Source organism: Quercus suber, unplaced genomic scaffold (assembly GCF_002906115.3).
Source record: "Quercus suber isolate HL8 unplaced genomic scaffold, Cork oak 2.0 scaffold_394, whole genome shotgun sequence".
Taxonomy (NCBI): domain Eukaryota; kingdom Viridiplantae; phylum Streptophyta; class Magnoliopsida; order Fagales; family Fagaceae; genus Quercus; species Quercus suber.
In genome coordinates this window covers 658,080-670,952 of record NW_027069846.1, presented here as the reverse complement: position 1 = coordinate 670,952, position 12,873 = coordinate 658,080, and the positions used below count along the sequence as shown (strand labels likewise).

General features: G+C 36.4%; 1 protein-coding gene across 1 annotated transcript; it reads right to left on the bottom strand.

Annotated features, from left to right (window-relative positions):
* Nucleotides 1–141: 141 nt before the first annotated feature.
* LOC111986504 (IAA-alanine resistance protein 1) lies at nt 142–11,753 on the bottom strand. Its single transcript, XM_024018136.2, has 11 exons — nt 10,962–11,753; nt 9,866–9,949; nt 9,719–9,768; nt 8,315–8,366; nt 7,702–7,821; nt 6,479–6,756; nt 5,977–6,147; nt 5,744–5,851; nt 631–732; nt 497–541; nt 142–419 (listed from the first exon to the last, which is right to left on the bottom strand). The coding sequence occupies exons 1-11, from the start codon at nt 11,257–11,259 to the stop codon at nt 264–266; spliced, it is 1,464 nt and encodes a 487-aa protein (XP_023873904.1). The 5' UTR covers nt 11,260–11,753; the 3' UTR covers nt 142–263.
* Between the last annotated feature and the right edge of the window lie 1,120 nt (nt 11,754–12,873).

Sequence of the window (12,873 nt, the reverse complement as noted above, 5' to 3'; positions counted from 1 at the left end):
ATTACCCAGCAAAAAAAAAAAAAAAGAGTTCTGTTCAAGCAGCCCCCCTTCCAGAGCCTATAGAAACCCTATAATTTACCACAAAATCACTGTTTTTTTCCTTTCCCCTTGATAAGTATAATCAATTTCACCTCAGATAAGGATGTTGAATATGCTTTAATAAATATAAAAATCTTCCGCTAATAATGTACATGTGTACATCGTGTACTGTCTTGGGGTACTATATGACTAGTACTCATATTTTCAGCCAAAAAAAAAAAAAATCATTCTACAAGGGAAATACAAAGCGCAACAGCCATGCCCAGTATCAGTGAGGTCATATGGATTGCTGTGCTTTTCACTGTTGTGTTGCTGTTGCTATTCATTTCTGCAAGCACTCCAGCTACTGCAATGTATATAAATCCACCGGCTGTGAATCCCTGCAAAAATGGCATTACTTTTGATCAAAACTGCTAAACTAAACCTCCAATGAACACGTTACTTCAATTAGTCTCACCTCAATGTAAGATGATTGCCCTGGATCTTGACCCCAGAGCAGAGCCTACAGCAAGAGCAGTAATTAGATTTCTCTTTCAAATCAATTGAGAAACTATTAGAAGGATTTCCCCTGCCATAGGAAGACAAACTCACCATTGCAGTTCCTACTAGTGCCACCAGTGCTGATAGGAAGTTGAAAAAGAGAGCTTTGGATACACTGAAACCAGACCTCACAAGAATACCAAAATCACCAACCTGCATAGTGTGGAGGAACAAAGCTATTTAACAACCAAGCACAAAAGAAAATAATTATTATTCTGAATAGAAATAATGAATGTGATTTGATGATGGATGAAAATAGCCATACAGTAGGCTACATGAATTAAAGAAAGATAAATTCCATAGTACAATATCACAAATAGAGAGAGAGAGAGAGAGAGAGAGAGAGAGAGAAGACAAGATGCAACTAACCACTGGAAGTGAAATATGAAACCAGCTAATCCAAGACAAGATGCAACTAACCAAAGGGACATAAATTTACCTACCAGGGTTCAAAAGCATTTTGTAGACATTACAACTGGACATTTAAGAACTACAAGCTTCAACTCGGTTAAGAAGCCAATACCTTACACACTGATCAAACAAAGTCGGTGCTAATTATTTTCCAAATTTGACAACAAAAAAAAGGACTGATAGAACACTCAAGAACAATATTGAAGATGACATACAAACAGTGTTGAAAACATATCCTCCAAATTTTAACAATCATGAAGATGTTAGAAATTCAAGAGGAGCTTTACAATTGGTGTATGGTACTTCATACAAGTCCATAAATAATATCAAATACCATATTGAGAGAGGTAAGCATTTATGAGTCTTAAGTTTGACAAATATTGGTACATTCTATCAAGTGAACCCCAAACAATAAAACTGAGCAGAGTCACACTATAAATTTCAGCACCAACTCATTTAATGCTTTTAACTATGACCAAAACAAAGGAACACTCATTTAAAACTAGTTGAGCATACATTAAAGAGGAAGATCCAGAATCAAACAAATTACCCTTGATATATTGCCACAATCCGAGTAAAAACAAAAAGACTAGTCACAATTGGAACTCATAATCACTTGCATAGCCCAATGTGAGACTCCACCCACGCCCGCAGAACACACTCATACAATCCACAATTTAAGGCATCATAATTTCCCCCATGTAAACCTCTAATGTCCTTTCAAGGCTCACAATACACTACAATGCACACAAGCCACACAACATTATCAAGTTGATTCTGAAACCAATTTTCACAACCTACGAAAGTACTAGCCTCATCTTTGTTATACCTTAAAAAGGACTAGTCATAAATGGAACTCCTTTTAATCACTTAGTGAGATTGACCAGTGCAAGCACAAGTGTGCAAATTTAGACACTTAACATATGTCCACACAGCACACATTCATACAAAACCACAATTTGGGGCACAATATATACATTTCACCATCAAAAGTTTCAATCCTACCAATCAATAATCTCAATGTTCATTTTACAATAACTTTTATAAGTTCTCTACATTTCATATTTCTCTCCCTTATTTTATTATTCTTACAAAAATATTTCTAATTTCAACAAATATAGCCTTCGCCCTTGTCTCTCTATCTCTCCACCTTGCTTCTTAGGATTTGACATGAGCTTCACATTGTTTAAGTTCTTGTACAAATACTTTTCAAAGATTGAGAACCAAAAAAGCAACGATCCTTCAAAAATCTAAAAATAATTTTTTCATGATGAATAAATAATAATAACTATAATAAGACAAAATCTATAATAAATGATGATCCCTGTTACTTATGTCGTTAGATTGCAGATCTAAGGGTTGCCTGTCCAGCATTCTGTCCAGGGCAACCATTGGCTTCGAGTACCCCTAGTTGGCTAGCAACTCCTCACTGGTGGTAAAGGATTGTGATGAGATGACTAAAGAGAGATATAGTGAATTTAGTAGTATGGTTATTAAGCCTAAGCAGAATCGATAAGGAAGAACATGTGATAAAGTACAACTTGTCCCAAAAGCTTAAGCTATTAGGAAAAAATGAATTTTACCATTTAGTCATTCTAACAAACCCCCCTTATTTGTTAGTCCAAACCACCCCTTAATACATGGGAACCTACACAGGAACTTAAACTTTTTAATTGGTAGGTAAAGAAGAGACAGGGCTCAAACTTAGGACCACTTGCTTTGATACCATGATAAACACTACCACTTGTCACAAAAGCTTAAATTGTTAAGAAGGGTAAATTTTATTATTTAAACATTATACTAAGAAAATGAAATAACAGGGATGGAGTGTTTGGCTACAAGAAAGGTCATTTGAGTTGTTTGGATTTTGTTCTATTTGGAATATTCCTTTCTTTTCTTTTTTTCGATAAGTAATAAAGATGTATATTCAAAAACACTACCTCATGCAAAAAGTCATAGGCAGAAAAAAGATTACAGAAAAAGAAGATAAAAAAAGAAAAGATACTAATTACAAAGAAGAGAGCTAAGGAAAATAGGTAAAGAATCACTAGAGGTGAGTCCCCAAGTCCTAGACCAGTCAAAAAGGGAGCCACTAAAAGAGGCCAATAGCTGGTCATTGGAGCTTTTCATATCCTCAAACGTCCTCCAATTTCACTCCCTCCAAAGACACCACATTAAGCACAATGGAGCTAAATTCCAGATGCTGGACGACACTTTCCAAGCTAATTCCACTAACCAAAGAGAGTATCTGCAACCGATCTAGGCAAGACCCATGAAATTCCAAAAGATCTAAAAACTAACTCCACAACCAGTAAGTCTTACCGCAATGAAGTAGCAAATGATCCACCGTTTCCCCATTACAATGACACATAATGCACCAGTCAACAAAATCCATCCCTCTACCCCTCAAATTGTCACCTATAAGGATCTTATCCCAAACAGCAATCCACACAAAAAAAGAAACACACCGAGGAGCCTTAACCTTCCAAACACCTTTCCAAGAAGAGATAATGGGCAAGGGACCTCTTAACTTATTATAAAACGATCGGATATCAATATCTCCATTCTTCGTCAACTTCCATCTCATACGATCTTTATTCTCAATTGGAGGTAAATTAAAACCCAAAGTACGGAGAAATTCATCCACATCACCCATTTCCCAATCATTTGGTCTTCGAATGAAATGAACATCCCAACTTCTTCGTTCCTTTATCCCCAACCGTTCAAGAAAAGAGGCCACTGATGCCTCTTTATTGGAAGCAATCCTATACACAACCGAAAAGGTCAAATGGAGTGGAGAATCCCCACACCATTGATCTGTCCAAAGCTTCACTCTATCCCCCACCCCTACCTCAAACCAAATATTTTTGCTAAAAGCATCCCAACCCATTCGGATACTTCTCCCCAAACCACACCCATGTACCCCTCTATCTAGCTTGGAGGTCCATCCCCCTTGTCTCCTCAACCCCAAACTACCATAACCATTTCCCTAGTAAGGCTTTATTAAACGTAGTTAATTTCCTTACTCCTAACCCACCATTTTCCAGAGGTGCACACACCTTATCCCATCCCACCAAGTGTGTCTTGGAATTCCCCCACAGGAAATCCCTTTGCAACCTCTCAATTTTATTGGCGGCATGCGTAGGGATAGTAAAAAGAGATAAAAAGTAAGTAGGAAGACTAGATAATGTACTCTTAAGCAACGTCTGTCTTCCACCTTTTGACAAATACAGCTTCTTCTACCCAGCCAACTTACACTCAATTTTTAGTGTCTAATGGGAACCTCACACAACCCTCCCCCCAATCTGCCCCATAGTCAGTACAAATAACATGCTTCCACAAGTGATCATTCTCTACCCCAAAATCTCCATGACTACTTCCCATACCAAGAAGGCTTTATTAAAAGTGCTCAACGTGAGAATCCCCAAACCACCCTCCTTCAATGGGAAACAACTTCCCCCAATCCACCTAATGAAACTTAGGAACATCCCCCATCCCTTCCTAAAAAAGTCTCTTTGTATCTTTTTTGCAATATAAATTGGCATTAAGTGATCATAGATAGCTCATAAGAAGGCATCCAACCTTATAGCCCGACAGAGAGTCTAGAATTGTTACAACATGTTTCCGCTTTATTTGACACAAATCATGGGACCAAGGTTCTTTATTCGCTATTCCAATATACTAAACGATCAGTATGGCCATCATCATTTCTCAAGCATCCTAATATCTTCAATTGATCTCTCACCTTGTTCAAAAACCAAAATACTCTTTGGATTAGTGGAAGCCTCACCTTTAGTGCATCTCTGCTTTCCCACAAATAGCATCAATTAGATGTCAAAATTGAGGTATGACTAGTATCACCACCAAAAACACTACTTATTCTACAATCTTCAACTCAATAAAAGACACCATTCCTAACCACAATTTCCTCATCCTTGCCACTCATGCGTATCTTATAGTCATGGGCTAACACAAAAAACATAACCAGATTTTAAGCAAAGGCCATCATCTTTTATATCTTTTCCATCTTATACATCCTCCCACTCTAGAATCACATCTCACAGTGAGATCTACCCTAAAAGCTATGGGGCCCTCATTCCCATCTCTTACTGCCACAAGCTCAGTCTCATTTGTCTTAAAAGCTATCCTAGGAAGCACAGATACTTCAAACTAGTAGCCATATCCATATTGAACATGTATCCCATACGAGTACTCTCATATAGCATACATATCCCATATCCATATCAGTACTTCCTAATACTTTACCATCCTCTCAAGGGGATCTTATTTTCTATTCTCATTTTACATGAGCCCCTTAATCCTAGAAATTTTCTTCTCTCTCTCTCCTCCCACCCTCTGACTCTCGTCTACCCTATGTTATGTCAAACTAATACTCATATTTGCTATTGTGCCTTGGGTCCTAAGAAGCCTCATAACCACCTCAAGGCCTAGCTCCCCATAGAAAAAAAAAAAAAAAAAAAAAAAAAAAAAAAAAAAAAAAAAAAAAAAACAGGTCAGCCAAAGCATGCCACCCTCTTTCTTGAACACAGAAAGTCTCACGAGTCAACCTTATCCAAATGGCTTCCAACAACCTTGCATAATATATTTACATGTCTAGATCATATTATTGTCTCAAAATACAAAGACATCGGCCCTTGAAAAAGGCATAACATTATACGTGTCAAATAAATAAAGGGAAGAACTTCATCAGAAATAATAAAAATAAAACAAAAATAGAAGGGAGAGTTCAAACCTCTTGAGGAAGCTCGTGTGCCAGCAAGAACAGAGTTCTGGACCAACCGCCAACAGATCCATAAAGAAGGAAAGCACTTCCTAGAGCCATCCCATCAGTGAAATTGTGCTGCAATACACAAATTCCTTTCAATAACACAAAGTAAAACTATATCATTCAGATCCATAATTTCGTTTCTTTAAAAGAAATAAAAATTAAACATGCTGGAGAGCAAATAATAAAGGCACACATACAACACCATCAGAAAAGAGATTGAGATAACCGAACACAAGATTCGTTGGTGATTGAGCAGGATACTTCTCTTTTGAATGAGTATCATCCTTCTCTTTTGAATGAGTATCATCAGCGGAGCCATTTGCAGTATCTACATCGGCTTCATCTTTTCTAGCACCAGCAGCAGTTCTCTGCAGGAAGAAAGCATGACAGACAAGGTTCAGTATGCAATCCTACAATTCAATCCAAAAAAAGAAAGATACAGAAAGAAATTGGTTTAAATTTCTCATTGATTATTAGAATACACTATAGTCAACTGACAAACCAATGTGCCATCCATCTGAATCGTATGACAATATGGCTGGTCAGGCACCCAATGCACGAACAATCATGTCTACCCCTAGCCTTGCCTAACCTTAACTCTGGGCTCAAATTTACACCACTCCAAGCTAGTAGCCCAACCATGAATCAAAGTACATCTCAATAGTACCTAAAGTTACACATGATACGCCAAATCCTCACCTTCCGAAGAGATTCATGCCTCAGATCATCTCCATTCAAAGTGTCATTTGACACTTCATCTGACACCTTTCCTTCAGATGACATCTCCAACGTTTTTCCATCTTTTCCATCAGAAGATTGTGACTGCTGAATGTCAGTAGAATCACTGTCATCCTTCAATTTCTTACTGCCCTTATGATGATGGTGGTGATGACCATGACCCCACGCATGAGCTCCTCCAGAGTTACCTTCAACGTACCTCACTAGCTTCTCTACAAGAAGAAAAACTACAATGCCAGCTGCAACAACCAATACATCACAATAAGAATTCAAGGTACTTATTTCCAATCTGCAACACCCCTGATAACAATCAGAATAAGAAACAAAATCAACAAGAACAAAGCAACAGGAAAGTAAAAGAAGAGATCACTGTATAGTAAGTTATATACCTTACTATTCAGCAAAAATTAGATAGCTTGCTTTCATGGGTAAACACAAGTCAAGAACCCACATGGAATTGAGATAAAATATAATGGACTGAAACCGACATATAATCATCTCATAAGACATTAAATGGCACATACAATTTTCCTATTTCTCCTTGGTAGTAGACACTTCTCTTTTTTCTTTTCTTATTTTAAAGTAACTTTACAAAATAGACATTTCAACAAATATTAAGCAACTAAAAACTTAACACTTTCAATATTCTATATGACAGAAGTATATAGCATTAATTCAAGATTGATGAAAAACCAGAGGACCTCCCTTCTTGCTTTTAATTAGATTTACATCAAACTAATCCTTCAACAACAGCCCTTAATCATCAAATTAAATTGTGATTGCCAAAGTGAGTGTTTAACATCCAACAGTTTCTCCCCCTGGGCGATTCTCTTTGGTAGGTAAAATCCATCAAATGGTCTCAGACAGTATGCAGGAGAGGTAATTTATTATCAAGCATTATAACCATGCGGAAAACTATTTGCATCTTTGTATTTCCAGTTAACCCCCTTTATTTACCTTTAAAGATCACAGAAAAGCCTCCCCCTAGGTTGGAGCTATGAAAAAAAAAAAGTGTTCAATCCAGCCTATTACACTAATTTGCTCATCAATCACTACAGGAAAAAAGTTATTCATTAATTTAAAACCATATTCAAACATATTCATACAGTTATAAACAAGTTGAAACAGGGAGCCACATGGTTGACTTGTTTAATAAGACAAGCATCAAGTATGTTACTACTAACCCAGAATGGAAATTCCTACAGAAAGGTCTTTCAAAGAATGCGAATGTGATGGCTCATGTCCAAAATGATCATGATGATCATGCTCTGCATGGTGATCATGCGAGTGGGAGTGTTCACCACCTGCAAAAATATGAGTAGATTAATTTATGCCTGAAATATACTTTCCTTTTTTTGGCTTTCAGTCTAAAAACCACCCAAAACCAGAAAAGATCAGAAATTATAGAAGGTTTTATTAAAATTCCTAAGGTTCAGAGTTTCATATCACAACATTTTTTAGGAGTCAATAAAACAAAACTGAAAACTCTAAAGCTTTCTATGCCAATATATATATAGAGAAGAGCAGAGAGACCATGAAACAGTTACCTCTAAAATGATGCTAAAAGTAATAACACCCCCTTCTCCCAAACCCAAAAAAGAAAAGAATCTGGATGAAATAACCTAAAAGTTTTTTAAAAACGAGCTGCAATAAAACCTAGTACAAATCTTCAATGTCCTATCTCCTATGTCCTAGTTACATCAAACTACATTCAAATTCAGGTACCAAGATAGGATTGGCAACTAAACATGTGGAGGAATCACAGAGAATAAAAGCAGTATCTGATTAGACTCATACCAAAAGCATGTGGTAATTGGTGAAGAAAAGCATCTCCTAACATAGCTCCTGCCTGTGAATGGCATAATCAAAATCAACCAAATTATTTGAGATGGCAAAGAAGAAAAGGAGCACTACATGTATATCTCCATCTCATTCACAGAAACCTTCTATGGTCCCAAAATTTGCAAGAAGCCCATGAGCAACTAGAATAAAAGGTAAATTTTAACCTTTGAAAAAGGCCAAAGAACAAAAAGTAACACATTGATATTGTTGTTGATGATGATGATGCTAATTAACTATTAAAGATTTCAAGGAAAAAAAGATGTGTAACAATTCCAAGTTCTCAAAAGATAAGAAACCATAAACTAATTCAGTACATGTAACATACTCTAAGGAGCTATATTGAGAAAATAAATAATAAATCAATGTTGCAATTTATACAACCAATAAAAGTTTCTTATATTGTGATGACCATCAAATTTAAAGCAATTAAGATCCCCCCAAGAATTCAAAAATTTCAGTACATTCAATGCATTAAGACACGTAGTCAACAGTCATTTCATTAATAGAATATCAAAGAAAAATGTAGGATGTAGGCCATTAATTGATTTGCACTAAAGTATTGTTTTATGAATTAACTGAATATTATTCTTTCACCCATTTTATTTTGTAAATAGATAATTGCAACTAATTCCAATTTCTTGAACCTTTAAAATTATCATTCACCAAAACTCACTTTGTTCCAATTTCTACTACAAGATTCCATAAGCTAAATCATTTATCATAGCTTGATTGAAGGTCCAAAGAATTTATCTATAATCATTTTTTAGGTCATCTGATTGATTTTTTTGTCAGGCTTAAATTTCTTGCAGACAAGAACATAATTTGTGTGTGGCTTCCTTATATTATCAACGAAAGTACAGCAACTCACATGCAATAATCTTGAGAACTCAAAAATATGAGAACCTGTAGGCAACTGGAATGGCACCTATGCCGAGGAAGTATGCATACAAATTTCAACTTTCATGAAGTTCTGTATTGCTGACATTCTTGACAGTCATATCAGCCAGTCTAACATCACATAAAAGGGAAGAATGAACTCATCATGACTCGAACAAAGACATTTAACTAAAACCGGTATCATGTTTGATGTGTAGCAAATAAGAAGTCACAAACCAAAGAGCACAACATATTCATTTATTTGATAAGTCTACTTCATGCATGAATGTTATAAAAGTCAAATCAATTTACAATTCCTAATTGACATTAAAAAGCATTAGTGACAATAGCTACAGATAAGCAGTAGCATTAGAATCAAAACAGGAGATACATATGCATTAGTATTCAACAGATGTACCATTTCACAATCAAAAGAATCAATTAAGATTTATAAACTAAATAAAAAGGCTTCAAGAAACTAACCCCAAATAAAGCCAATGAATCAACAACCACCTTGGATGGTTTCCCTTGTACTGCAACACCCAAAGAATTCAGTCACTGTTCATAGGGATATGCATCATGAATTTCAGAAAAAACCACAATGTACATACTGACAATAATGTTACTCACCAAATATCAACGGCAGGATAATCAGGCAAATAAGAGAAGCCATGCTCACCAAAAGAGAGCAGCCCAATGCATTTACCCAAAGACCTTTCAGAAAAAATAATAATAATAAGTAAATAAATACTTAACTCCCACTTTTGCCTCAAATGGGGATCACTTTAACAGCAGACAAAGTTTGAGAAGATTTTCGTTTTTGAAATGTAAAGATTGATCAGAACGGAGAGGTGAACATTGCACGGTTAATTTAAGTGCTACAAACTAGATCACATAAGAGAGTTCACACAGATTGAAGATATGGTTATTTACCAAAATCTACTACATGAAAAAGGGTTGAATTTACTGCTCGGTGCCAGTAGTATTAATTTGTTTGCTAATTATTCAACCTTTCAAATGAGACCCCTATAGAGAACTGATCTCCACTAAAACAACCTTCTACCAAAATTTTGTCTTCCATAGGGACTCTATAAGATTAACTTGGAAAAGGACTACAATTAATTATTATGACATTGATTACATACATTTTGGTGTTCACGAAATTTATATATTCACTGGAAAACAATCATCCTTCATTCAAGTAAATAGGGCGGCCTAACTAACCAAAGGAACGAACATAAGCACGAGCATCGTACATGAAACTTACTTGTTACTATGAGGCAAGTGCAATCTTTCGTCTTTGCCTAAAACAATTAAGGCTTATCATGAAAACCAATGACATGGTGACAAAAGTATCCCACATGATTTTGTTGGCCTATCTTTTGGCTTAATAACACATGTTTCCACTAAAAATGAATGGTACCAAGCTTAACACCTACTTACGAGCAAAATGCCCTAAATTTGAGGCAATTCAAGCTAAATTTGCTTTACTTTTATCAACGATTCGATTGCGTAGAAAAATATCCCTAAATTTTTCAATTTTACTTAAAAGATCTGATTCATCCTTGAGTTACTGCTTCACACTCACTTAAAACATTTATTGAGGAAAAAAAAAAAAGCAGTTACTTTCGTTTCCATACATTTTCTCAGCAACCAAACACACATTTCACACACACAAAAAAATCAATCAAAATTGAAAATTCAAAGAATTGAAGTAGAAAAGTACCTAAGCCGGAGAGGTCCGAAAAGGCAAAACGGTCGAGAATACGATCGTGTTCGAAGCCGAATCCATACAATCTCATATCCTCCTCCTCAGCCAACTCCTCCGGAAGTAGCTTAGACGCCAAACGCTCCTCTTCATGATGATGATGATGATGATGGTGGTCGTCGTGGTGGCCATGATCACAGTGGTGGCCGTGGTGAGCATGGGACTCGTGTCCGAAGCTCAGATCCAAACAGCTAAGCGCAACAACCAAAGCAGTTACCAACACAGCACCACCGATCTGTCTCGGAAGCAACGCCATTTTTTTTTTCTTCCAAAAACAGGTAAGAGTTTCTTTTTTTTTCTTTTTTTGGGCTGGGGGGCAATTAAGGGCGTGTTTGCGTGGAGTGGGATTAAGGAGACTAGGTGTTGCGTCGTTTGCAGGTGCCTTCAATAGTGATGAAGCAAACAATGATTAAGAAGAGAACGATTATGCCGATTATGATACCGAAGGTTACTACATCCATTTATTATAACTACTTTTATTACTTCCTTACCTCTACTTTAATTTTGTTTTCCGTTTTTCTTTTTTCTTTTTTCTTTTTTTGGTGACTCAGACTCACTTGGGAATCGGGAATTGCTAAAAGAGGGGGATCTCTCTCTCTCTCTCTCTCTCCACTGGGACTGATGAGAGGAATCCAAAAGGTTTTATCTGAGTAAGCAGCAGAATTAGGACACAGTCCACACACAAAGTCTGCTGCTTGCTTGCTACTGTCGTCGTTCACATCGTATGTTTACTTTACTTTTCTAATCATTATCCACTGCTTCAGTACCCTTGTAGCCAACTAACTTGGGGGCCACACTAAGGACTAAAATTGAATCCGAACCCGTAACTTGATTAATTCGATCTCGTAACCAAACTGACCCAAGCTACTTGCAACCCAATTTTTGGACATGAACTTGACCCAAACCCAACCTATTTGCAGACTCTAGCTTTTTCCCAACAATTTTTATTATTGTTGAAGTGACCAAGTGTGAGCGATTAAGAAAAAAAGTAGCGAGTATGTAAACGTCAATTATGTCTATGTCCACCACTCATAGTCAACAATTTCAAATAAATAATAATTAGGAAAATCTTTATGTGCCGATGTAAGAAAAGTCGATGAGCCAGTCATCCAAAGACTAACAAGAAGGAAACATGCTGCCGTGGTGCCGGCCTTAAGCTTTCTCCAATGCTTGAATTAGCAACTCAAAAAATCCAAAATAAACTCAAATGATAGGGGAGTTGGTGTTTTTTACTCATACTTGGGAGTGGATTGTGGGGGTTTTGGGTTTATAGGAGCATGATGGAAGGCATGAAGTTAATGGCAGCGAGATTCTCAAAGTTCATGATCATATTGGAAGAGTAAGGGTTAGATCTATCTCTCACTTAAAGCTGTGGTTTCCATGAGTTAGACAACCAAACGAATTGGTTGGATGACCTAGGCTTAGGATAGCAATAGCATACGATCTCTATCAAACAAGCCATAAACTCAGTACAAGCCATAAACTCAGTTGAACGAGCTTCTTATAAGGTTAAGAGAGTCTCAACTCCAAGTTGTCTCCAGTTTGGACGAATCTTCCTTAGTTGAACGACATCAAGTTATTGGGTGGAAAGATCATTCCTATCATTGTGAAGGGAAAAAAAAAGTACATTACTTATCATTATTTCAAGGGATCTATGCCTATAACTTAGTTCATTACTTATCATTACTACCCAACCCATTTTTAAAGAAGGAAACTTATTAAAAAAGACTTGTTTTTTTTTTTTTTTTTGGGGGGGGGGGGGGGGGAAGGTAATATGAAACAAAGTCGGATGTATTCTCTTGGTGGAAAAAGAATTAAAATAAGTTGTTTGAGCTCTCTATGGCACATGATCTATTGAGTATTCTTGTAG

Excerpts from the sequence above, each read along its gene's own strand:
- LOC111986504 (XM_024018136.2), bottom strand. The coding sequence starts at position 11,259 with ATGGCGTTGCTTCCGAGACAGATCGGTGGTGCTGTGTTGGTAACTGCT. Across the intron at positions 9,950-10,961 it reads TTCGGACCTCTCCGGCTTAG|GTCTTTGGGTAAATGCATTG; the intron begins GTACTTTTCTAC and ends TTTTTCTGAAAG. Across the intron at positions 9,769-9,865 it reads TATCCTGCCGTTGATATTTG|TACAAGGGAAACCATCCAAG; the intron begins GTGAGTAACATT and ends TGGGTGTTGCAG.